This window comes from Aotus nancymaae, unplaced genomic scaffold, assembly GCF_030222135.1.
Source record: "Aotus nancymaae isolate 86718 unplaced genomic scaffold, 86718_ANA_hifiasm-v0.15.2.pri h1tg000058l, whole genome shotgun sequence".
Classification (NCBI taxonomy): domain Eukaryota; kingdom Metazoa; phylum Chordata; class Mammalia; order Primates; family Aotidae; genus Aotus; species Aotus nancymaae.
The window spans coordinates 43,416,055-43,443,904 of NW_026988472.1; the positions used below are offsets into that span (position 1 = coordinate 43,416,055).

Consider the following 27,850-nt stretch of genomic DNA (forward strand, 5'->3'; position numbering starts at 1 on the left):
TTGGCTAGAGTCTGCTCTCTGTTTTTGGCCACATGGGTCTCTATTATAGGGCAGCTCACGACATAGCCGCTGACTTCCTCAGAAGGTGCAAAGATGAACAGGATGGAAGCCAGAGACTTTCTGTAACCTAATCTCAGAAGTGACATCGTATCAGTTTTGCTGTATTCTACTGGTTAGAAGCAAGACTCTAGCCACAGCCCACACTCTAAGAGAGGGGATTACATAGGGTGTATGGGAGGCAGGATCAGGCGGATGTCTTAGAGTCAACCTCCACACTTATGATCTTGGTTGAAAGTACCACACATTTTCCCATATGGTCAATGACTCAAAAACAAGTAGTGATTTTTCTCTCTCTCATTTGTGACTTTAAAAAAATGACTTGAGTAAGCCTCAAAAAATGCATAGTGATTTTTTTTCCACAGGCTTCTTGCCTGGTTTTTCATAGTCATTCTCTACTTTTAAGGAGAATGCCCTATACGTGAATGATTCATGTAGAATTTTAGATTTTGAGTGTTTTCACAGAGAGATCAAAAGCCTATTTAATTCATGAGTGATCTTTTTGCAGAGCTCTCTACTTCCCAGCAGTACGTTAGACTATTCAATCATGGTTCCCTTCATACTTAGAATGTATACATAACAGTTATGAATGTAAATCAATAATAGGTCTTCAGAACAGTGATGAACATGAATCAGAGCCTAAAATATAAAATTAGGAAGAAGTTTAACATCATTTTCCTTTGACTGGGTTGTCTTTTTCATATTGATTTGTAAGAGCTCTTTATATATTCTGAACACTAGTCATTGTCAGTTATTTGTGTTGCAAATATCTTTTCTTTACCTTTCTATACTATGTTTCTCTATTTTAATAAATAAAAATGCCTTAAATTATCAATTGGATCCTTAATGATTAGTGCTTTCTGTGGCTTCTTTAATCATCTTTCTGTAGCCCAAGATCATAAAAATGTACTCTCTATTATAAGTGCTTTGTTGTTTTGCCTTTCATATTGAAATATTTATTTCACCTAGAATTGTTTTTTTAATTATTTTTTAAATTGACAGGTAATATTGTATGTATCTATCATGTACAACTTGATGTTTTGAAATATATATACATTCTGGGATGACTGAATTTAACTAACATATGCATTACCTCATATAGTTATCATTTTTGTGATGAGAACACTCTATATCCCCTCTCTTAGCATTTTTCAAGAATACAATACATTGTTATTAACTGTAGTTACCATGTTGTACAATAGATCTCTTGAACTTATTTCTACTATTTAACTGAAATTTTATATCCTTTGATGAAATTGGTTTTCATGTATGTTGAGATATAATTACATTTTTTAAAACATGGTTTTGAAACAGAGGGAAAAATGGCAAAAATGCGTAATGGAGAGTGCCATGAACATTTTAAGGGGTTCACACTTCACTGAATCATCATATAGTAACAATCATTATACCTAACATTTATTAAGTGCCTGCTGTTTGCCAGAAACTGCTCTAAGAACCTTCCCTATTTTTAGAATTAACAACTGCAATCCTCACGACCCTGTGAGGTAAAGATTATGATTATATCATTTTTTAGTTAATCTCTTTGTACCTCAGTTTCCTCATCTAAAAAAGGTCCACTTTTTTGTTCAGTGACCAGTACTCTGTTAGTAGTGCCTTGGGCATATTGGTAAATAAATCCAAGATACTGCACATAGGTTAAAAAAACGACTGTTCTTGAAAATTTTTAGGTGAGTAATATCATCAGTTCAAAAATTATGTTGTGTTTTTCTGATATGTCACCTTTAGGAGAGAACAGATTAAATAGATGATCAATGTAAAGTAAAAACCTATTCTAAGAATTTAAACATATTGCAATTTTGGCAGGGGTGTATTTTTTTCATATTTTGCAGGGGCTTTTAAAAAATCTTTTTCTCAGTCTGAGCATGGTGGTTCATGCCTGTAATCCAAGCACTTTGGGGGACTGAGGCAGGTGGATCACTTGAGAGCAGGAGTTCAAGACCAGCCTGGGCAACAAAGTGAGACTTTGCCTGTAATTTTCAAAAAAGACCTCTTTCTCTTAAAAACAGGTGTCCAAATACATCCTAAAATAATCTTAGGGTTATTTATGACATTCCCTGCTAATTTCAGGTTTCTATTATTTTTTTGAATATTTAATCCTTAAAATTCTGTATCTTTTCAATCTTAATAGTCTACAAACTTGGCTTCAATCTAAGTTCAAATGCCTAAACTAGTTTTTGTTTTATAGTGCCAAATAGAGTTTTATGATTATGATATTTGAATTATTTTCTGATTTTTTTCTGAGCAATTAAAAACCAGTTGTGAATACTGCATATCTTAAGAGGAGACAAGTTCTGTTCAAATAAAACCAAGAAATAGTAGTAGCATATATTACTTCAGTTAAAAATGTTATTAAATATCTTGATGAGAAAACTTCAATGCATCATTGTACACTTAGTCTCTAAAGAGCAGGATACAATTATCTGTCAATTTTATCTTTTTTTTTAAAAAAGAGCGGGATAAGCTTCTAGGGTATTCTAATACATTTTTAGTACTATTGTATTGGCAAGAAAATAATCAGCAAGGTTTGTCCTCCAGTGGGCTAGGCTTCATTCTGGGCATGCAGAAGGCTGTATTCTGCGTTGATCTTCGAAAGAGCTTATATTGCTTATACATTTCTCATTCAAAATACTAAATTTCATTTATGTCTTAGCTTTCTTGTTAGCTTCTGATGCAATAAGTGTTCAGTATTATGAATGTGGACCAAACCACAAGACAGGGTTATCCTACAGGTTGCATGTGTTCTTGCTTAAAATATGGGATCCTGACGGATGGCTCTTAATGTTATATGCCCATGGCTTATAAACAGCCTGTAGTATGATCGTTCTGTAATATATAAAGTACATTCTGAGTCTGTTTCATTGTGGAAAGCCAATTGTCTCAAGTGTCTTGATGTGTGTACCATTGTGTTACATAGTTGGGCATTTTATTATTGGTGTCACTCATCAAATTTGGTAAAATGGGCATTCTCATTTTTTTTTTCCAGTGGAATTCCCACAAGTTCAGCTAATAACCTATCTCTTTCCCAGATTGCAGAGTTACAAAGTTGACATTTCTTTATCTTGTTATTTATCTTCAGTTAGAAAATGGGGGTTAAATACCTATTCATGGCAAGCTAGTAGATCTTATGGTGAGCTGTCAGTTGCTGCATGATCAGACAACCCAACTCATGTCACCAATTCTAGTCTGCAGTGTTTGGTGGGACACAGACAGCGTCCTTAATGCCATGAGGTTCTTGATGAGGACATTTTGGGAGATCCCAAAATGTAGAGTTCTTTCGGGAAACGATGACCCTGCTGAGCTTTGCTCAAGGTATTGTACAGTTGAAGAGACTAATTGACTTGGTGTGAGGGGGGTGCAGTAAGGAGCTTGGGGCCATCTCCATAGTGATGACCCTTCTCTGGCCTGCGTCACAGCCTCACTAGAAGTGTGTAACCTCTCCACCTGCACAAATTTGGAGGAAAGTGGAAAGAGAAGAAAGGGGAAGGAACATGAACTGATACTTGTTAAATACCTCCTAAGTGCCTGGCATCATGTAGAGAAGATTAAAAACATATAACACACACATATGTATATACAGATGTATATGGACATTTATATATGTTTATACAGACATACAATATAAACAGTATGTTTGATGTTTCCTCATTAGACTGTATTCATCACAACTCTGTGGTATATGTATTCATTCCTTATTTTACAAACCAGCAAACAGGCTTGAAGAAGTGAAGAGTCTGGTCCTAGATCTCCCTGAAGGTGATGCACTGGTTTTGAAACAGGTACTTTCTGCCTGTAACGGTATATGCTCATTTTCGTTGCAGTTTTTTTATGATTGGTTAGTCGGTTTGTTTTCTGTGGTCCTCCACAAAACCTCCTTAAGGTTTGCTGCTGTGCTTTGTTTCCCCACTCCCCAAGAGAGAGTTGCTGGGATAGAATTAAATATGGAGGCAGGGCAGGCAGAGTGGCCATGATACTAGAGAAATGTTGGAACACGTTGAGAAGAGTCCGTCTTTCAGAGTCAGGAGTTTGGCTTGTCCTGGGAGAACAGGGAGCCGTTGAAGGATTTTAAGTGGAGATTCTAAAAAGGTGCAATTTACCATGTGTAGAAAATGGATTGGCAGCAACCAGTTAGGGCACGTTTCTTTCACCTGTATGCTTTTTATCTTAAGATAGGTATGAACTAAGTATGGCAGACATGTATGTTCATTATTTCATCCTTTGTGCTATTCTGAATTAAAATTAAAGTATTGAAAATAAATGAAAATTCTCTAAATCTGGGAAGGACAGGGATTAGCAAACAATTTAGTCTAATGAAGAAACGTCAAATAAACGCAAACTGAAGGACATTCTATAAAATAACCAGTCTGTACTTTTAATGAAAGAAAAAGACCGAGGAACTGTTTCAAATGAAAGAGTAGACATGACAACTAAGTGCAGCATGTGATCCCAGATTGGATCCTGACCTAAGGCATTACTCAGACCATTGACACAATTTGAATATCTGTACATAGTTGCATTGTATCAATGTTAATTTCATAATTTCCATAATTGCACTATAGTTTTGTAAGAAAATATCTTTGTTTTTAGGAAATACATATTCAAAATTATTTCAATGTAAAGGGGCTACATGTCTGCAAGTTACTCTCAAATATTTCAGAAAAAGAATGACATATTTATAGCAAGAAGAATGATAAAGCATATATGTTAACATGTTAGCTTTGGGGAAATCTCGGTGAATGATGTACAATAATTCTCTGTAGTATTTTTGTAACTTTTAGATATGTCTGAAATTATTTTAAAATAACAATTACAAAGAATTTGGTGGAATGAAGAGGGGGAGGGTAAACCAGGCAGGTCTGCCTCTATGTCCTAGGAGGCCAGACTTGAAGTCCAAGATGAGGGAGTTGCCCTGCCAAAGCTGATGCAGGGACTTCTGGTGGGATGGGGGTTGCGGGTAGGGGAGGAGGCTCTTAGGAACCAGGGTTGCTTTGGGGTCTGATAATTAGTGTGGCCCAGAGTTTGTGAAGGGTTGCAATCTCTCCTTAACCTAGTTGCCTTTATCTCTGTTAATGGTGTTGGTGTGTCACCAGGCTGTGTTTTTCTATTTTTTCTGCACATACATGTGTAAGGAATACTTGTAAGTTCATTGGAATAATGAACTCTAAGACTGAGGCAGGAGGAAAATGACCTGGGTTAAGGCAAGGAATGTAGGCTGAGGAAAGCTCTCACTAGGGACGTTTGCAGGAATTACGAGCCTCCCTGGACATGAGAGTAACTGCCACAGAAAATGATTTACATATTTTTTAAAATTTTTGTTTTTTTAATGTTTGGCTAAAGGAAGTCTGACTTAAAATGCATTGCTGACTTCACTGTCCTAGGGGGCCAGAATGAAAATGTGACTTCCCTCTCAACTCATTTTATTCGTCATTGCCCAAGGGAAGGGAAGAGCTTTTCAGCTGCAAAGAGACTGTAGTTTGGAGACCATATTTGTAGGAGAAAGGAAAATGTAGGGGGGTGTGAATTCTGACAAAGCAATAAAAATTGGGGGATGGCATCAATTCTTGGTGCAGGACATAAAAGTGGGAGGAGAGGTGGGGGAAGAAAGATGAGAAGGACCTGAAAATCTTACAAGAGATCTCTTCCTTGGTGCAATCCTACTCTTAGCAGAGAAGGAATTCTCGTAAAATGTAGCTATTGTTAAACATACAGTAAGCATTCATGAAATTTGGCATTTGTTTTCTTTTGCAGCAGGCTTAGGAAACAAGAAACAATGCTTAGTTGCCTGCTACCCTATAAAAAGAAAAAAAAAAACAATGCTTAGTGGAAATTAAACAAATTAATAGAAGCAAGTGCAGATGGGCATCATGCTGAAAAGAGGAAAAAAGTCAATTGCACTCATTCCTATTCCATTCCCTCTAACACTCTGTGCTTTCCAATCAGCAACATGAATTGTGTTATTACTGCAAAGATGGACTCTATATTGTAACGGAAGATTTTTACAAGCAATAAAAATATATGAACACACTTAATAAATTGACTTGGCCATTCCTTTAAGCAAATTTTTGGTCCTTCTGGATCATGTAAAAAGATGAAAAAGGAAAGAAAACAGACCTAGGTAATTATGTGTGGACTAGATTTCTGCTTGGAGGGTGGATAGGAAGCAAAGCAGGTAGAGGAGAAATGAGATTAGAACAATCAAAATGAGCTCAAACAAAAGCCTGGTTGAACTATTGAGAGTTTTTGAGGTTTTATCAAATGTGGAAACCATTTTTAATACATTTAAACCATAAATAGAGGATTTGTTGTATAGATTATGACATGTCCTTATAATGGAATGCTATGCAGTTTTTCCCAAGGATGAGTTACTTTTCTACATTTTGACTTGGAAAGATATCCAAAATAGAATATTGAGTTAGTTCTAGTTGTTTTTTTCTTTTTTCTTATTTTTTTTTCTGAAACGGAGTCTTGCTCTGTCATTCACACTAGAGTGCAGTGGCATGATCTCAGCTCACTGTGTGTGTGTGTGTGTGTGTATTTTTTAAATTAATGTGTTTTTTTCTTTTGTATAATCAGAAAAAAATGAAGCTATTGGTGCTCCGAAAAAGAAGCAATTGTCAGTAGCAAAATTTTTGAAAAAGCAGAGAAGAAAGGGGTTTGGTTGTAGAGTATGATTATAAATCAGGCTAAATAGAAGTAGAAAATCTCAGCATTCGTTAGCAAACAGAGGAAGAAGTGCTCCAACAGACCAGCCCATCCAGATAAGACATATGGGATCTGGCTATAAATTGTTAGTGTGTGTTTTTATCATCTACCATGGACCTCCCTCCTCAAAGGTGCACAATTTGAACACCCAGCTATGCCTTACCCATTTTTGTATCTCAGTGTAAAGTACATGCCCATGGTAGATGTTCAGTAAATGATGGTAGATCAAGCTCGGAAGACTAAGTATGAGTGGGTTAATATAGGAGAAAAAAGAGTAAGCTATGAATAAGTAACATTACTTTCAGAGGGCTTAAACTTACTCTAGTAAAATATCAGAGAGGAAAAACTGTGAAATAGGAGGATGGGAAAATATTCTCTGGCACCTGCTTAAGCATGTTTGTTTTTCCATCCTTCAGATTTTCTTAGTGAGACTTAATTTACGTTTTCTCAGTTATAACTTTTCTCTTGTATCCAGTTGGGCGTTTCAAGCCATCTGCCATGACAATCAAATCCTTGGAACATGTTTTGGCCTCCTTGTTCCTTCTGCGCTTGCCTTTGTTTACTCTGTCACCACACTGACTCCTACACAGACTCCAGTGTGGGCTCTGTCCTTCCAGCATTGAACTGTGCCCTGCATTATCTTTCTAGATCTCCTTTTCCACTGAAGACATATGGAGGGATATCTTGATTCCATTTTGACTGTGCCTTTTCTAGGTTCGTATCTCTTGGTGGAAACACAGCATCTCTTCTGAGCCATAGGTACAATGTATAAACATCCATGGAAATCAAGTGTTTGTGCTGAGAGTGCAAATAGCCTATCATCCATGGTTCTGATCTCTTGGCCCCATGGGTCATGGTAGGAACCTGGTGAAGTCTATGTACTCTCTTCCCAGAAAAGTGTGCCCACTTGAAAAACTGTGTGAACAATTCGAGGGAGTTCACAGGCTGTCCTGGAGCCCATCGATACCCCAAAGATTATGTATCCCTGCATCCCTGGAACTTACGCATATTCTATGTTAGGATCAATAAAAAGGAGGAGTTCACTGGAACCAGAATGCAGCTAGAATACACTGGAACTAGAATGCAACTAAGTGCAAAAAACCAGGCTGGGCACAGTGGCTCATGCCTGTAATCCCAGCACTTTGGGAGGTTGAGGCCGGCAGATCACCTGAGGTCAGGAGTCTCAGACCAGCCTGGCCAACATGGTGAAACCCTATCTCTTCCATAAATAAATAAATTAATAAATACAAAAATTAGCCAGATGTGGTGGCAGGCACCCGTAATCCCAGCTACTAGGGAGGCTAAGGCAACAGAATCGCTTGAATCTGGGAGGCGGAGGTTGCAGTGAGCCGAGATGGCACCACTGCACTCCAGTCTGGGTGACAGAACGAGACTCTGTCTCAAAAAAAAAAAAAAAAAGCATATTTCTAGCATCATCTTCATACTTCAGACACAGTTGAGACACAATAAATGGAAGATAAAGCCAGACTGGAGTGTTGCAGTTACCATCATAACATTACAACAGGAAGGAATAGTTTGTTTGATAATACAGCTTATAGCCTATAGATACACAGCCAGTTGAATTGTACACTGTCTACTTTGGGTGCGTCTTAAATATTTGGGACCAAGTCATTTTGGTTTAGGGGTGTGTTTGTATTTGTGTGTGAGAAAGAGAACAATATGAGTGTCAGTGTATATTTTAAACAGTTCACAGAACTTAAATCTTAAAATGTCTATCTGAAGAAAAATAAAGGATTTCATCTCCAAATATGTTTATATTTGTAATATGCATGTGTCTTTGTTCCTTTTGGCATTATGGACACTAACATTTTAATGTTGCCGGTCCTTTCCAGGGTGGACGAGCTTCATTTACACCATATCTGGAGATGTGTGTATTGGTAAGTTACGGCTATGTCACTTAGTACTCAATTGCAATTTAATTTAAACTACTGAAGGCAGAAAATGTAGGATGACACCATTTTATGTAATTGAATACTATGCCACCTTCTCTCCCATACCAGCCCTCTCTATATCTCAGCACAGGTATGCCCAGGGCAAGGTGCCTCTCAGCTTACAGAATGTTCAGTGAGGGAAGAGAATGTGAACGCCAGTCATGACACAGCCTGTACACAGAGGAAAGTCCAGGCACTATTATGTGTTTTGATACCTTGCTAGGACATTGGCAACCTTCATACTGATAAAGGGATGGAGCTACAATGGGCTCCGAGGGGAGCAGGAATCTGCCTATCTCTTGGGAGGAGAAAGTGGAAGGAGATGAATTTGCAATGCTAGTTTCCTCTGAGAAATCTCAAAAGTGTCTTTTTTTCTGTTCTTCTGAGGGTTATATATGTGTTGCTTGTTGAGTCTAATCAAGAAAATATGTTTGAGACTCAGCCAATGCTCATTTTATAGATGAAGAATGTGAAATCTAAAGAAAGTTGTTTAACTTGCCAGGGTTACACATTGGTCTTCTCAATCCTGCTCTCCACGCTCCACCCCATACCCTTAATGACAATGCAGAGATAGCACCATCTAACTTGTCTTTTCTAGTCTAAATCCCTTAGCCGACCAGCAGCAGAAGCAACAGAGCGAGTGGGAGAGAGGGGCTTGCAGAGCAGCCTGCCTCCTACCTGCATCTACTCCTCCCCTTCCCATCCTCCTAAAAGCAGCCATGGGTTCCAGTAAAAGGCTCTCTGAAGGATTGGGAGAAAACAGCTATAGCAGATGCTGTTGGTATCCCACCCACACCCCTGGGCCCTTACTTCCTGAGTGCCCATTGACCAACTAACAACAGCCGGAATCTGTACCACTTTGCCTGAAGGCTTTTCTCTGAAACCAATCAGGGCAAGGTGAAAGTACTGGAAAATTAACATTCCCAGAAGCTGTCTGACCCCTCAGGCACCGTAACTCTGAAGCCTGTGTGAAAGGCCATTTACTAGTTTCTCAGTGTGAAAGTACTGGAGAATTAGCATTCCCAAAAGCTACCTGACCCATCAGGCAGGATAACTCTGAAGCCTGTGTGAAAGGCTATTTACATACAGTCAAGCCACCTGAGTGTGCTTGATGACACACCCTTCATTGTCTGACTTCCCTTTTCTGTCTAACTCTCCTGACTCTGGACTATTGTATCCTGAGATCATCTCCCAGATAAATTCCTTGTACCAGAATATGCATCTCCAGTTATACTTCTGAGAAAACCCAGTTAGAGAACCAGCCTCCCATTTTCCCCTCCTCATCCCCATAGACAATTATGGGTGGTGTGGATGGGGTGGGGCATCCCAAGGTACAGACTGGCCTAGAATTCCCATTTCTGAGACCCTCTGCAGTTTGGGTGCTCTCCACCCACTCCTGCAGGGATGCCAGCACTGAACTTCCTGGGGCTCTAACATGGCCACCTCCTTGGGCAATACACTCTGAGCTCCAGGTAGCTGGCTTACAAATAATATCTACTCAAGGATAGAAGGCCACAGAGCTATTTAAACCATTCTTATATTCTCCAAAAGGGTGTTCAATTGCCTGAAATTATTCTTCTGGAAAATAATGGTAATACAGACTCATGTATTTTGAATTTATTCCCAGTACAGTACAAACGGACTTAGTTCCCTTTTTAATGAATAGCATTTCAATCAGGAGTCAGGAGCAAAATTCATTTATTTTAGCAGTGGAGAAAGTGTGAACAAAAAGTCTTGTAGTAGTGTCAAGTTTATATGTACACACCTTAAACTATATTAACCATCTAGAAGAAATGAGACATCATTTGTTTTTATAATCTCCTGAAAATCCTGAGAAACACATAGTGCTTTATAAAAATAGAAAAAAAAACATTTTTATGGAGGCAGTGCTCCTCATTTATGATTTCAAGAGCAAAAAAATAATCTGCACAAATGGAAATAAAGCAAGCACATGAATTTTAAGGTGGTAAGTATACCAGAAATGTTTGTGTAGAGTGAGAAAAAGCAGGGAGAAGCAAACTTTTTGTAAAAGGCCAGATAGCAAATATTTTCATCTTTGCAAGGCATATAGTCTCAGTTCCAACTACTTGGCCCTGCCCATGTAGCACAGAAGCAGCCACAGATGATACATAAACAAATTGGGTGGCTATTCCAATAAAACATCATTGATGGTCACTGAAATGTAAATTTCATATATTTTTCATGTGTCATCAAAGACTATTTTTTAGTTTGTTTCAACCATTTATAAAAGTGAAAACAGCCTGTGAGCGCTATAAAAGGTGACAGGTGATTTTGGTTTAAATGACATTGTAGAGAATGAAGGGGAAAGAAATTAACAAGTAATTGCCTAAACCTGTTTTAAGCAGTAGTTACAGCCTTGTTTCCTGACAGACCTTTAGCCTGAAAAGTTAACAAGTGAAATGCTCTGCGAATCTCAGGGTAAGAATGGCCCACACATCCACTTGTTTTTCTTGAGACGAGGCAGGATTTTCCTGAGTCATCTCTATTTACTGACCTGTTCCCCCCTCGAGACCATGGGCCACAGTGCAAAACATCTGGCAGGGGATGGGTCTGTAGCCTTGGAGCAAAGTTGCATCTCTCCAGAATAAACTGGACCGTGAAGAGAATCCAGCTCACAAAACTGGCCTCTTGGGACTCTGCTTTAACCACTGAGTGGCTGGCTAAATGACCTCATTTGAATTTTATCTCCTTCCCTTCCTCCTACCAACACCCTAATGGGGGGCGGTTAATGAGAAAAACAAAAGGGCAAGAATAAATCATCAGAGAAAAAGAAATGACGAAACAGAAATAGCTATTGAATATGTACTGACTTATAGAATCAATAAAGAAAATCCAGAAAATGCTTTCTGACTTTACTGCCTCAATTTTATCTTGCTTATAAAACTAGGTTGGCACCAACAAACCACAGATGGCAGGAAGTGATAAGCAAGGAATTGTCTTTTTCAAAATGTCAAACGTGTTCAGTTGAAGTAGATGTAATGAATATATATGCTTAGTGCATTGGGCTGGAATAAATGGGCTGCAACTTGGTTTGGGGAAATAATCTGGGGAGACTGCATAAAACGGAAATTTAGGAGTTAATATTGGTTATTAGGAAATTTAGGAGTTATATTAGTTATTAAAATTTTAGCTTATTACAGGAAGTGCTTAAAAGACATTGTTAAATTTAGTTTAACTACAAACAGGTGGAGTTTTGAACGTTAGAAAATGCTGGACAATCGGGCATGGTGTTTTATACCTGTAATCCTGGCACTTTGGGAGGCTGAGGCAGGCAGATCACTTGAGGCTGGGAGTTTCAGACCAGCCTGGCCAACATGGTGAAACCCCATCTCCAATAAAAATAGAAAAATTAGCTGGGTGTGGTGGTGTGCACCTGTAGTCCCAGCTACAAGGAGGCTGAGGCAGGAGAATCACTTGAACCTGGAAGACAGAAGTTGAACCGAGATTGATCCAAGTGATCCGAGATTGAGTCACTGCACTCCAGTCTGGGCAACAGAGCAGGACTCTGTCTTAATCAAAAAAAGAAAGAAAAGAAAGGAGGAAAAAAAAGAAAATGCTGGATGTCTAACTAGTTGTCAAAGTAACTTAGTCATTTTAAAGGTCAAGGTAAGTATTATGAAGCTATGTAATTGTCCTCTAATGACACCCCAGAGAAACAGAGTTAACAGAGCTAAAATAAGACTAGTAGAATTCTCATTTTCTTATTCAAAGAAAATATTCATTTGAGACTCATCTGAATGTACTCTTTATTCTTTTCAAGGACTTTCTTACTTTTTAATATATTTGCTTTTTCCAACAATGAAGAGCCTTCTAAACTGACTATTGAATAGTAATTTTAAAAAGTGTGCAATAAAGGGAGAGACGTTTGACAACGATCTTTTGCTGAGGCAAAAAGTTCTTTGACCAGCCCACAGCTGGAATCTGTGCATCATATGATAAAGAAATCAAAAGAAAATAAAAACTATATGGTCAGAAAAACAGTAGATCCTGCAGATACTAGTACCAAATCTCTTCCCTGCAGCTGTGCTGAAAATTACTTTACACATTAATGCAGAGATCAAAAGGATAAAAAAGTTTACGTCCTGTAACCCTGAAGCTTGGTACAGTTTATCAGCTTGAATTCCACTCCCCTAGAAAGCCTGATATCAAGTATACTATTGGTACTTAGAAAGTATTTAGAAATCGGCCAGGTGCAATGGCTCACACCTGTAATCACAACACTTTGGGAGGCTGAGGCAAGTGGATCACCTGAGGTTGGGAGTTCAAGACCAGCCTGACCAACATGGAGAAACCCCATCTCTACTAAAAATACAAAATTAGCCGGGCATGATGGCGTATGCCTGTAATCCCAGCTACTCAGGAAGCTGAGGCAGGAGAATGGCTTGAACCTAGGAGGCAGAGTTTGCAGTGAGCCAAGATTGTGCCATTGCACTCCAGCCTGGGCAACAAGAGCGAAATTCTGTCTCAAAAAAAAAAAAAATTTTAGAAATCTAAAAACATTTGTTTGTGGTTATTGAAATGAACAAGCTTACAAGGGCAGTAAAATGTTTTGAATTTATTTAAATAATTCACGCTTAGTTTGTGCTCAACCTTTTGAGCACAAACTTCTGTGCTCTGGTTTTGGGTGGTATTAAGCAGTTTGAAATGATCTCTGGATCTTGCAGTAAAGGCAGGGAAACACAAATATACACCAACAGGCCTCATAATTGACCTCCATTTATCCAACTAACTGGGTTGCTCAGTGCTCTTCATTTTGTGGTGAATACTTTGAGGAAGGTGCTTGCTTGGACACCCAGGATGATCCTTCCTAGTCTGCCTGCCCGTAGCTGCTCCCATCAGCTGAGTTGCAGTGGACTTAAAGGCACCTACGTTTGTTCTCAGTCCATTTATGCCAGTTGCACCAATAATTGAAATTATGCAATTTAATTAAACAGTTGTAAATTAATGAAATAAGTGTGAAAAGAGTTATTTCCAGAACAACTAAGGCAGATGTTTTGTAAAAGTGAATTGCTAAAGGAAATGCCTTTGACACAGAAAGACAAACATCACATGTTCTCAATTCTTTGTGGGATGTAAACATCAAAACAATTTGAACTCATGAACATAGAGAGTAGAAGGAAGGTTACCATGAGTTCATGAGGCTGGGAATGGTAGTGGGGGACTGGGTGGGGGAGGTGGGGATGGTTAATGGGTACAAAAAAATAGAATGCATAAAATCTATTTTACAGCACAAAGGGTGACTATAGTCAATAATAACTTAATTGCAAATTTTAAAATAACTAAAAGAGTGTAATTAGATTGTTTGTAACACAAAGTATAATGCTTGAGGGGATAGATACCCCCATGCTGCATGATGTGATTATTATGCATTGCATGCCTGAATCAAAACATCTCATATACCCCGTAAATATATATAACTACTATGTACCCACAAAAATTAAAAATTTAATAATAAGGGCCAGGTGTAGTGGCTCATGCCTGTAATCCCAGTACTTTGGGAGGCTGAGGCTGGTGGATCACAAGGTCAGAAGTTCTAGACCAGCCTGGCCAAGATGGCAAAACCCTGTCTCTACTAAAAATACAAAAATTATCTGGGTGTGGTGGCAGGCACCTGTAATCCCAGCTACTCGGGAGGCTGAGGCAGAGAATTGCTTGTACCCAGGAGGCAGAGGTTGCAGTGAGCCGAGATCACACCACTGCCCTACAGCCTGGAGAAAGAGCTAGACTCCGTCTCAAAAAAATTTTTTTTAAATAAGAAAATGCCTTTGACTTTACGAAAGACTTGGGGAAACTAATAATCTAATGGATGGTGCATTATAGGTATGCTTTAAAAAGAAAATTCTTCGCCGGGCGCGGTGGCTCACACCTGTAATCCTAGCACTTTGGGAAGCTGAGGTGGGTGGATCACCCGAGGTCAGGAGTTCAAGACCAGCCTGGCCATCATGGTGAAACCCCATCTTTAATTTAAAAAAAAAAAAAAAAGAGAGAGGAAAAAAAAGAAAAAGAAAATTCTTCAATCCAGTCAGTAGACCCACCTTAACCATATTTCTTTTTTTTTTTTTTGGTTCAAGCACTCCTCCCACTTGTCTCCTAAGTAGCTGAGATGACAGGTGGGCATCACCGTGCCTAAAAATTTTTCATAGAGACAAGGTCTCCCTGTGTTGCCCAGGCTGGTCTTGAAATCCTAGGCTGAAGCAATCCTCCTGCCTTGGCCTCCCGAAATGATACAGGGGTATTTCTAAAAATTTACAAACAAATGCACGTTTATGCTTTAAAATAAAATGTTTGAGGCAGTTTGACTGTCTTTTCAATTACCAGTCTCAGTTGAATGGGTAAGAAGGCTTCAACTACACATATAAAATTGATGATATCAAAACCTATGATAGAAGTACTGGAGTGTATAGAACAGAGAATAAGAAGGACAGCAATTATTAGAAAAAAAGGAAAAGAAAAATTGGCATTTGCAGAAAAGTTGTACAGCAATTAATCACACACTGAAGATGCAGCACTAACTTTAAAATAGGTTTTGAAGCATTTTACCCTTTTATGACTGTTTAGGCAAAAAAATTACAATTAAATTGTTTTCAGTTAAAATTTTCTTTAACTGTGTTATTAGATTTAACATTCTTGGCAGTGATTCCCAATGGAAACTATTTGTTATCTGATTTGGCTATATTTATATTTGAAAGTAGTCAGAAACAAGTATTTTTTGAGACTCATTTTAGGTTCAGGAGATAACCAGATGGGTGAATATCATGAAAATGATCTGCAAATAAAGATAGAATCAGTCTTTGCTTTCTGTGGCCCTGTTTTAAGCATTTCACGTAATAATACAGAAGCTAAAAGTACACTTGCAGTTATTATTAACCTGAAACCCTGACTCCAGTGTCTATAAGAAAGGTTTACCTTGGCTAGATATGATGGCTGATACCTGTAATCCCAGCACTTTGGGAGACTGAGATGGGAGGATTGCTTGAGCCCAGGAGTTTGAGACCAGCCTGGGCAACATGATGAGACGCTGCCTCAATCAATTTTTTTTTAATTAGCTGGGCATGGTAATGCATGCCTGTGGTCCCAGCTACTTGGGAGGTTGAGGTGGGAGGATCACTTAAGCCCCAGAGGTTGAGACTGCAGTGAGCTGTGATTGTACCACTGTACTTTAGACTCTGCAACAGAGTAAGATTCTGTCTCAAAAGAAAATAAATAAAAATATTTACCTTACAGTGGAGCATTTCAAATGACATCGTTAGTATCAACACTGAGATTGCAAAGAGAATGGGCAGGCATTGCATCCCACATACAATTAGAATTAGAGCCCTTTAGACAAGCTGAAGTCTTGGTTAAGATTTCCTCACAGACCAATGAACACCATAGTCAAGCAAGCTCCCCTGATAGGGGGTGCGAAGAAATACCAATTCAGCATTATTTTTTAGCACTCTTTTGCCAGCTCACTCCATTAAAACATAACTAAGGGGTTTATAAACTGTTTTGGTATATGTTCATGAAACATCCTACATGGCAACATTAGGGGCCAGGAGTGGACCACATGGTTAATGAGTATTATATATGAATTAGTTGAAGATAAAGACATGGTTCATTGCTCCCAGGGGATTTCGGTAAAGCACACTTAATAAAATGCTGCTCCGTATCACAGTTAAAAATATTACTCAACTCTAATTGAGATTCTTTTTTAACTCCCAGACCTCTCTTTTATTGCCAAATCCCTGCATAAGTGGAAAATTGATGGAATTCTATCATTTGCTTTCATGATGTTTGTTGACCTAAATATTTGATGTAGGAGAAACCTTTAGTATTATGCTAGGGCTGGCTCTTGCTAGCTTGCAGGAGCTGATTGTGTGCCTTCCCTGGCCTCACATTAGTAGGTTGAAATTGGCCACAGTGGGAGTATTTACACCACAGAAATTGGCACACACTTACAAATCAGGTTAGTTCTACCCTCTTATTCCTGAAAGCCAGTTGTTAAACATTAACCAGCATACTGTTGCCTCTGGGACAGAAGTTGTTAATCTTTTTACTGCCATGGACCTTTTTGACATCTGCCAAGCCCCCTGCCTCCTCGAATAATGTTTTTAAGGTCAGTGCAGTCAGTGCAGTTATGAAAATGTTAAAAGAACAGGTTTAGGGATACAGTTATATATGTGCTTCTCTAACAACATTTGACATAACATGATTAGCAGGTCTGCTCTAAATTTTACATAAACTATATTTTGAGATATCTACAAAATCATAATGTGGCACGAAAATATCTATGATTTCTGCTAGAGACAAAGTCTCACAGTCCAGCTAATACTACCATGGCTTATTGGCTACATTCATGATTGAAGGAAAAGATACGTTTCAATTTAGCTGTTAGTGAAAGTAAACATGTAATTTATCTCCTATCCAAGTTCACCCATGCTCTGAATTCTATCCATGGACTCCTTGGGAGGACATTGACTCCACATTAAGAACCCCTGCTCTATTAGAATCCTGTTTCATGTTCGCAAGCATTAGAATGTGCTCTGCTGCCTCATATTGGTTATTTCCAAAGTGGAGGTGAGGACTTCTCTAGAAAATATAGTAGTTTGGAATCCAACCAATATGTCCAAAATTCACAGATTATGTTTCTGTTTACATAATTGCTCAAACTATTATTTCCATTTAAATAAGCATTTCCTTATTGATTATTCAGCTCCAACTTGTCATATGAATGCCCTTATTTACATCCCAAAAGGGCATGCAGGTGTATCTCCCTAGACATTTTATGGGCTGCTCACTCAATTTGAAATCTTCTCTCTCTCGTCCATTCACATAGTGTGGCTTTTATCCAACTGAAAGACCTAGTCCAAATATCACCCCTTCTCTACAGCCTTCTGTGGCCCACTCTGGCCTCTCCATTCTGCAGCCTCCTCTTGCAGAATCACTCTTGCAATCTTCAAGTCACTACATTCTTCTGCTCCTAGTGAGAATCATGTTAGACTTTTCTCTCTTCCACTGTTGCCCGATCCTTTAGATTCTTTTTCAACTCCACCAGTCAAATCCATCCCTATCTTTCTGTTGCTACTTTCTCAATTCAGACTGTAATTCATTTTCACTTAGACTGTTACAGCAAACTCCTAACAGGTCATCCTAACTCTTCCGCCTTGTCCCCTCCAATAATTCACTCCACATTCTGCCATCAGAGTTATTTCTCCAAGACACAGGTCTGGTAATTTCTCTCTCTCTCTCTCTCTCTCTCACACACACACACACACACACACCCTCCTCAAGGGCTGTCATATGGATAAACATGGGTTTTAAAGGCTTTCCCTGATCTGAAGACAGCTAACATTTCCATCGTTCTTCCCGAAAGACTGTTCCAGGAATGGTAGAATGTTCACCACAATCTTTTCTCTTGTGTAGAATGTCCTTTTCCCCAGATTTGCCTCTTGTAGTTTATCTAATTCTACAGAGCTCTGTTCAAGTCTTACCTCCTCCACAACAAATTTCTGGGGTCCGTAGACCTGCAGAAGCCCCTGTCACTCCTGTTCTCTTACTGAACTTCGCTTATGAATTTATCATTGCCTTTAAGAGATACTTTCATTTATGTTATTTTATTTGTAAACCTCAGTATAGAAGAGATGGAAATTTATCTATCCTGAATGTCACCACAACATTTAGAACAGTCTTATTCATAGTTTAATAGCCATTATTCAATAACTATCCACCTTACTTATTTTTCAGTTGAATTATTCTCTGATTATTTTGTGTGTATAGATTTAGTTTGCTCTAATGGGATTTTGAATTATTTCTATGGAAGGAATCTACTTTGCATGTCTCTGTATTGTCCCATAGTACTAGGCAATTGTAGGTACTCAATTAATACTTGTTGAAATTAATTATGGCATCTGATCATTTTTCCAAGTTTTCTTAATTCTTATAAAGTTTATAATTTACCTAAGGAAACATGAGCACATGATGCCAAGGACTTTGCATATCAATTGAAGTATTTGAGCATAACATTAAAAGTGTAAATGGAAACAGCGCAGGATTCATCTCCTTGTACTTTTTCAAAATTGAAAACAAACTAGTTTTAGGCTTTAATAATAGCAAATATAATTAACCAAGAGATTTAAGGAAATTACTAAGTCTGTTATTTCTCAATTTAAAATTAATATTGTGGTGCTATATAGTTAACCAAGTAAGTAACCATATAACAAATGTACTATAATGGGTATTAAATTGGTTTTGTAGGGCCCGATGATGCACAACAAAAAATAGAACCTCATCACACAGCAGTGCTTGGGGAAGGTGACAGTGTCCAGGTGGAGAACAAGGTAAGTATTTTATTTTCCTTTAACTTTCTTACCATGTACTTTCTACTGGTTTCCAAGAAAATGCCTAAATGTTGTGGATAACTGAAAGCTTTTCTCTCTTCCTTAGAGAATAAATTATACCAGAAGTTTATCATCCCCTTTCATTAATTTCTGTGATTTCTATGGGTTTATTTTGAAGTTTTGTCTATATTGATTATCTTCAGGAATCATATAAAGTCCCTATTGTTTACCCCGGAAATTTGAATCTAGAAGCCACACATCTTTGTTATCTTTTAATTTTCTTTCTTTATACAATTGGCTTATTTTGTTTTTAGCGTAAGTGAAAATAGATCAGCCCTCTAGAAGTAGAAATATAGATCTACATGCATACTCACATAGAGCCCTTTGAAAATAATCCCCACTTTGAGCTGAGAGAAAGATATGATGCATTTCACAGTCCTTTTGTGATGAATCCCTGCTCTTCAAGTAAAGTTTCTGATATTTTAGGAGTCTTGGGAGGATTTTATTCCCAGGTTTTCAAGTTTCTTTCTCATGTCTATTTCATTCCCTTGAGTAATTCAGTCACCATGTTGTGAGTCTGTTTAGTCAATCTTATAAAGAGGATTGAGGAGACAATTGTGCAAAAGCTCGGGAAAAAACAAACTTCAAAAACTATTTCCGTGTGCAGATGACCGGTAGCGAGGCACTCTGACTCACTTCTGGCCTTCTGACCCTGCCTGTTTTTATAGAACACAGTGGCTCTAAGGAGTTATCAGATCTCAGCCCACTTTTCTGGCAGCAATCTACTGCTGCTTTAGTCTTCTGCAGCACCACCATGAACTGTGAGGCAAACAGAAGAAAAACCTCATGAGCACCAGAAAAATGCATATGTCAGGGTCAATGCCCTTTAATATTAGACTGAGCCATATGAAACTCCCACTTTTGAACTACAAAAATGTCAATTCTTTATCTTTCAATCCAATATAGGAAAGAGGCATGAAAGCTACACGTAGGCAAGAACCTACTGATACTAGAGTTGTTTGTAACATTATCTGGTTTAAATTGGCAACCTCAGTTCTTCCTATAATACACAGAGAGCACATTGCAGATAAGGAGTTGGAAGCTAAAATAGAACACCAGAAAGAAGTGATGAAGGGAGTCAGAAGAACAGGTGCAGCCAACATAGAAAAGAGTCAGCTGAAGCCATCAGTTCACTGGCAAGCAGCACTCCTGGCTCCAGTGGCATCATTCTGCTATGTGCACTTCTGTAATTGTTGCTGTGTATAAGCATAGCCTGAGCCATCAAAACCTTAGAAAGATTTCTATGAAAAATTGATATTAAAAAATCAGCATTTAAAGGTGGCATGTGTCACTTATATCCACACAATAGTCGAAAGTGACCTTTAGATTAGAGCAGAAAAGAGATTATGAAGGTTTGGATCTTGGCTTTACTACTTGTTAGCTGTTGTGACTATGGACACATTTGTAAAGCCCTCTGAGCTTCAGTTTCTTTCTCTGCAAAATTAAATAATACCGCCAATTGCAAGGGATTGTTAGAATATTTGAGATTATATATGTTACGAGTCTACTCCAGGTTGAGTATGAGGGTCAGTAACTTATGTCCGATAGGCCAAATCCAAACCTTTTTCATAAATAAAGTTTTATTGGACCACAGCGACACCCATTCATTTCCATATTGTCTATAGATTCTTTTATCCAATAACAGTGGAATTGAGTAGTTGTGACAGACAAAGCCTAAAACTCTCTGGCCCTTTACAGAAAACATTTGATTTAGTACATCGTAGATGCTCAGTAATGGTAACTGGAAAGTTTATGAATCCAAATATCTAATTTGATAGTCATGCCACATCCATGTTACCTAATAAGGATTTATACAGTAGACCTGAAGGCTTAGGCGACATAACAGTTTCTACAGGTAGAAAAAGACTCCAAGAGACCCTGACTCACTCAAGCTCCAAGCCAGTGTTATCCTCACTTGGACCTATCATTAGCCTGAAGATTTGATAAAAAAGGAAGATGTTTCTGCCTAGTGCTGTGCCAATCCCATTTGCACTAAATTGTGGTCAATAATGAGAAGCTGATTTTTTTGCCTGGCTTTCTTCTGCCTCTGTTCTTCCCAGACTTCTACTACTCTTCCTTTCTGTGTCCTTCACCATCACGCCCATTTTCCTGGTTGACCAGTAGTATGGGCAGTATCTCCTATAGTGGCCAGTTTCTAGGGCAGGAGAGGAGAACAAGGAAGGGATGATGCAAAAGAACACACCTTCTCTCTGCCCCAGGTTTCCCTGTTCCATCTTAGAACTTTTTCAGAGTCCTACTCTGGACATTTAATCCTAGACTGGTACCAGTCTTCCCAAAATAGCTTCTGTTTCAAGGGCTAAGGCTTCCTGTGCTGCTTTGACCCACAGATGGTACTCTGGACTTTCTCCTAAGTGATGGTTGCCCTGATGGCTCCATGATCAGGAGTACAAGAGTTTGATATGAAAGGCTCCATATCACCCTTAGACCCATGTTTATACTGGTATCCTATTGAGAAGGTCTTAACCCTCATAGATTAGCAAGCTCACCTGTAGTGTACCAAGGTAGACAATCAATACCTCATTGGCTGTCATCAAAGCCATACTTCAGAGTAGCAATGCTTTTTAGCTGGCACCATTCATGGAAAACTCATTAATACAATAAATATTAATATTTGACTATATATAGCCTTTGATTAAAATAAACATTGAAAGACAGAAAATTAAACATCCTGTTAAAGCTAGAGACAACTTTTTGCTTGTTTATCTATAAAAGTTCATGGTGAAATAAACCACTAATTTTTAAAGCTGATAACAGCTAATTGTTTGATCTTTTCATTGACCCAAGAAGTATAAACAATGAAGTCTGGTAAGAACAAATACATGCTAAAGTTCAGTTTCTTTCTTTTTCTTTTTTTTTAGATGGAGTCTTGCTCTGTCACCAGGCTGGAGTGCAGTGGTGCGATCTTGGCTCACTGCAACTTCCACCTCCTGGTTCAAGCAATTCTCCTGCCTCAGCCTCCCGAGTAGCTGGGACTACAGGTGCTTGCCACCACGCCCAGCTCATTTTTGTATTTTTAGTAGAGACGGGGTTTCACTATGTTGGCCATGCTGGTCTTGATCTCTTGACCTCATGATCCGCCTGCCTCAGCCTCCCAAAGTGCTGGGATTATAGGCATGAACCACTGTGCCCAGCCAGCTCAGTTTCTTTCTGGTCATTTTTTCAGGTATTATATCACGATAATTAATGTAATTGAAGCAAAAATATGCCTTTTGATCAGCAGTCCCCAACCTTTTTGGCATCAGGGACCAATTTCATGGAAGACAATTTTTCCTAAGATGGGGTGGCTGAGGATGGTTTCGGGATGCTTCAAGAGCATTACATTTATTGTGTACTTTATTTCTATTATTATTACATTGTAATATATAATGAAATAATTCTATAACTCACCATAATGTAGAATCAGTAGGAGCCCTGAATTTATTTTCCTGCAACTAGATGGTCCCATCCGGGGGTGATGGCAGACAGTGACAGATCATTAGGTATTATATTCTCATAAGGAGCATGCAACCTAGATCCCTCGCATGTGCAGTTCACAATGGGGTTTGTGCTCTTATGAGAATCCAGCACCACTGCTGATCTGACAGAAGGCAGAGCTTGGGTGGTAATGAGAGCAATGGGGAGTGACTACATATACAGATGAAGCTTCACTAGCTCACCTGCCACTCACCTGTTGTGCAGCCCAGTTCCCAACAGACCACCAATTAGTACTGGTCCATGGCCTGGGAGTTGGGGACCCCACCTTAGATTCATACTCAGAATCCTACTGCCATCTTGAGCTTTATACTTACAGTTGATGAAACCAACTGAGTAGCTATTCATAGTTTAGAAATTATCAACATATTAAGTGAACCATAAAACCTTCATCTGGGCTTTGATCATTTATTGTCAGTATCAGTGGAACTCGAGACATAGCTTGGCAAAAATACTTATGGAATAACAAGAGCAATTTTAAAAAGTCAATTATTAAGTAAACCTAGAAGAGCCTAACTCTGTAACAGAAACTCTAAGAAGGTGCACCAAAGCAAAAGACATGGTCTGGGTGCCAAAAAATGGTGAATGTTAGTTGGGGTAATTATACATGAAGTAGTAAGTGGACCTCTGCTACTTTTATATGGGTTTTAAAAATCAAATCCCATGAAGGCATTAATTTAGAGCCGTGTAAGGACTTGGGTTTTAAATAGGTCTTTAATTCTCTTGGTTTTTGCATGATTTTCATCATTTGACACCATAGACAAGGTCATCATAGACAGCTTTTCAAGGTAACAGCAACTGAGACTTTCAGCCACATCATCACTGTACTTTCTGGTATATCTGGAAAGATTATTAGATTTCACTACAGAAGGTGAGCTAAGGAAAGAAAGTGTCATCTAGGTTCATGTTTGCCTATTTTGACAGCTAGTTGGGTTATGGATAAGTAAGGTGATGGTGCATAAATAAATATAGGCCTTGGAATGGTTCAACAGAGACTTTTAAAAATGTAAAGAAGTGATCAAAGCATCATAACTGAGCAGATATATTAAATGACCCCAGTCCTGGGACTGTAGGGAGTAAATCAAGACTTTTGAAGAAACCATCGTACCCTACAGTCCCATTTATTTTTTAAGTTGAAGGCAGGAAAGGGAAACAAATTTCAGTCATGTGAAACATGGTAGTTTTTATTAAATCTGTGGAAGATTAAATAATTAATTATTAATTTTTTATTGAAACCAGTAATAAATCTTCTGGAACTAGTAACATTGTAATAATTTCTAATTAAAGAGCTTTGCATTAGTAGAAGTATGATGTAGTACAATATTGACTTACATATTTATAAATATGCGATATTAGAATTGGGGTGAAGTTTCAAAAATTTTGAAGGCTTCATTTTAAAGTGCGTAATCATTTTGGCTTTGTTTATTGTTCTAAATCAGATAAACCTAAAAGAAGCCTGAAAAGAAAATTATAATGTTCAGTTATCTATTAGTGAGTAACCACGCTAAAATGTAGTGGCTTAAAGTAACAATCATTTATTATTTCTCCATGTGATGGGGGGTTCTTCTGCTGGTTTCTCTGGGGTCACTCATGTTGCTGGCAGGCTGGGAGCTGGACTCTGCTGGGGCTGTTGTTAGAGGTGCCTCAGTTCTGCTTTAGGTGGCCCCTCCATTTGGCTAGCTTGGGATTCCTCATGAGAGGGCAGTCACAAGACAGCTTCTCAGAGAGGGAGCATTTGCATATGGGAAGAGCTGTGGAAATGGAAATAGAAAAGTAGAAGCTGGGGAATCAGAGAAGTCACCAACCAGTTAATCTGGAATGCCAAGCCTATCCAGGCACTGAAATGAGACCACAAAAGGGAAATGGATCTAGAAGTCTAGTGGGGAAGTCTGTAATTCTGCAGTCTAGTGTCTAGGGATGGGGCTGCAGCTGCTCTTAGTCAGCAGAATTAGCAGTCAGGAAGAAGAGCTGGACATGGCATGCAGGGGGGTTAGGACTAGCTGGGGTCTAGCAGCACCTCTGACTCTACCTGTTATAGCTAACTGCCATGTTGTCTCAACTAAGTTACCAGGGCACAAAACGCCACATATAAGTATATCTAAGTATATATGTAATTCACTTCTAACAGAACTACAATTCTCCTTAATTTCAAACCAAACACCCATTTCTCATAAATAAAATTACTGAAAAGTGTGTGTGTGTGTGTGTGTGTATATATATATATATATATATATATATGATATATGTATGATTTTGATAAAGATAGGACCCTTACAGTTTCAACATGTGAATTACTTAAAATACTTAATAGTTTTATATAATGAAATGATCTAATGATTATTAAACCAGAAATGCATTTGATTATAAAACAACTCCCCAAACACAAACTTTAGAAAATATATATTTTATGTTTCTTTTTAACTTTTAAAGTTAGCAAATTTTTGTAGCATTTTTTAAAAAAAATACAGAAAACCATAAAGAAGAAAATGAAATTTGCTTTAATTCCCATTATTCAGAAATAACAAATGCCAACATCTTGGTATTTTTAAACCATAGTATATACATACCATTTTGTGACATTTATAAAACTTACAATATTACAAACATTTCATTATACACTTAAATATTTGTTGAAAAAATGAATTCTAATGGCCATATGATAGTTTTTCTTGTAAACATATAATTATTTAACCCCTCATTTTTGGAGAACGGTTTTCAATTTCTGCTGTGATAAATAGTGCTACAATAGTGAAATTCCCTTACACTTATTGCTAAAACTGTCATTACTAGATCAGAGGACATTAGGAATATTAGGGGTTTTCAGTCATATTGTCAAATTGCTCTCTTGAAGGATTACTGCGCCAATTGAAAATCTCCCAAATGCTATATGAACGTGTATTTTTCCCTGCATCCATACTAGCACTGGATATTATGGTTAATATTTTTTCCCGTTTCAGGAAAAAAATAGAATCCTTAATTCTAAGCAAAAACTTTTAGTGACTTTAACATAATAGGACTGTTTTGGAGAGAAATTTGCCTGAGCAGATGTCTCTTGGATGCTCTGTTTTTATAAGGTTCCATTTAGTGCAGTATTTCTGGGGCATATTTTACATTAATAGTAATAATTTTCAAAAGTAATAAAATCTTATTTTTTATTCACATAACTAATCTTCCCTTTTAAAAATTATATGGTGGCTGGGTATGGTGGCTCACGCCTGTAATCCCAGCACATTGGGAGGCCAAGGTGGGTGGATTACCTGAGGTCAGGAGTCTCAGACCAGTCTGGCCAACATGGTAAAATCCCTGTCTCTACTAAAAATACAAAAAAATTAGCCAGGAGTGGTGGCAGGCGCCTGTAATCCCAGCTACTCGGGAGGCTGAGGCAGGGGAATTGCTTGAATAACGAGGTGGAGGTTGCAATGAGCCAAGATCGTGCTATTGCACTCCAGCATAGGTGAAAGAGTGAGACTCCATCTCAAAAAAAAAAAAAATTATATGGTTACTGAGAAATGATAAATCCCATGATAAGCCAGTTTAATCTCATAGTTTGTCATGAAGATATTTCCAGTTAAAGAAATCTTAATTTAATTCTCCTTCTCAAATTTGAGAATGTTAATATTTTGGTGGCCTGCACTTATTCTTGAGTTCTAGTTGCTACTAAACAACTTGAGGAATAAGCATTTCCATTATGAGTGTTGCACAGAAAATATTTCTGAAAATTGTATTCAGAATTAGGGACATTGCCCATTTGGCTAGCATGTCAATTTCAAATTGTTCCCAATTTGACCTTCGAAAATAAGCCTGTTTATTGTTTGATGTTTTCTTTGTTAACTTTAGGATCCCAAGAGAAGTCACTTTGTCTTAATTGCTGGAGAGCCGCTAAGAGAACCAGTTGTCCAGCATGGTAAGCTCAAAATGGCAACGATTTTCTTTTTCTTTGAAAACAGTATATATGTATAGTATTGTTGGGAAGAATAGCTTAATTTTTTTTGTCCTGTCTCTCCATCTACAAATCTGAGGATTTTTTTTTTTTTTTTTTTTTTTTAAGATGGGGTTTCACCATGATGGCCAGGCTGGTTTTGAACTCCTGACCTCAGTGATCCACCCACCTCGGCCTCCCAAAGTGCTAGGATTACAAGCGTGAGCCACCACGCCCGGCCGAGGATTTTGTTTAATTTTTCTGTCATCAGAGAGAAATATATATGTGATGTTTATTCATGTGTTTTTTTTAAGAAACATTTCTTAGATGCCTATCATGTGTAGGATACTGAGTTTGGAACTGTGGGAAGAACAAAAATCGTATTTATGTATTATGTCATAAGAAATTTTAACTTGCAAAAAGATTCTGCAGTCTGTTGGGAACTTTAACATCCTTTTTATCTTTATCAAAAACAATAGTGATTTCAGTACTGTCCTGTAGTCTATTGCATTTTTAGTTAAAAAAAAAAAAAAAGAAAAAAAGAAACTCTTAAGAACAGTATTTTTAAATTTCTAAAATAGTAAAGTTATTCTTTGTTTATTAAGAAAAATGAGTAGAGGTAACTGATATAGCAGAAATAGTACTGTGCATAGAGGCAGAAAATCCTGGCTTATGTACCCATAACGATGACTTCAACTCTTTGGGTTTTGACTTCTTCATATCATTGTTGTTTGATTAAATGAGGAACATCTAAAAGCAACTAAAACCCAACTTATTACTTAAATAAATACTTACAAAACACATGTCCACTTCACTAATTATTAAATTCAACATCCATTAAAATCCCATTGCATTTCCCTGCCTTGCATGAATTCCCAGATATACACAATGATTGCAGTGAGCCAAGATCACGCCCCTGCCCTCCAGACTGGGTGACAGAGCAAGACTCCATATAAAACAAAAAATCCGGAACCAAACACCTTGCTCCATCCAAAGCCTCCCATATCCTGTATCTCAAATACCCTTAACAATTCCACCAGCGTCTCAGCCTCCCAAGTTAGACACCTGCTCTACCCTGATGCAAAAGTCTTCTTCAAAAATTATAAATCATATTATATTACTCCTTATTTAACCTTACAGTGATTCATAATCACTTGCAAAGGTAGGTCTAAACTTCTTCCTGTAGATTGCATCCAAAGCCCAGAAGGGTCTGGCTTCTTCCTACATTTCAGATTGTCAGTCTTTTTCTCCCTTTGATCCCTCCTTCCACCACTGTACCCCTATCCCCTCCAGTATTCTTCCAGCATACAATT

At 38.0% G+C, this 27,850-nt stretch overlaps 1 protein-coding gene across 1 annotated transcript in view; it reads left to right on the forward strand.

Annotated features, from left to right (window-relative positions):
* The window catches only part of PIR (pirin), a 110,265-nt gene that overhangs the window by 80,474 nt on the left and 1,941 nt on the right, over window positions 1–27,850 (forward strand). The window contains exons 7-9 of the mRNA XM_012434732.2: window positions 8,631–8,675; window positions 18,984–19,066; window positions 26,456–26,522. Of these exons, the coding sequence (XP_012290155.2) occupies window positions 8,631–8,675; window positions 18,984–19,066; window positions 26,456–26,522 (195 nt within the window). The remainder of the gene's footprint in view (window positions 1–8,630; window positions 8,676–18,983; window positions 19,067–26,455; window positions 26,523–27,850) is intronic.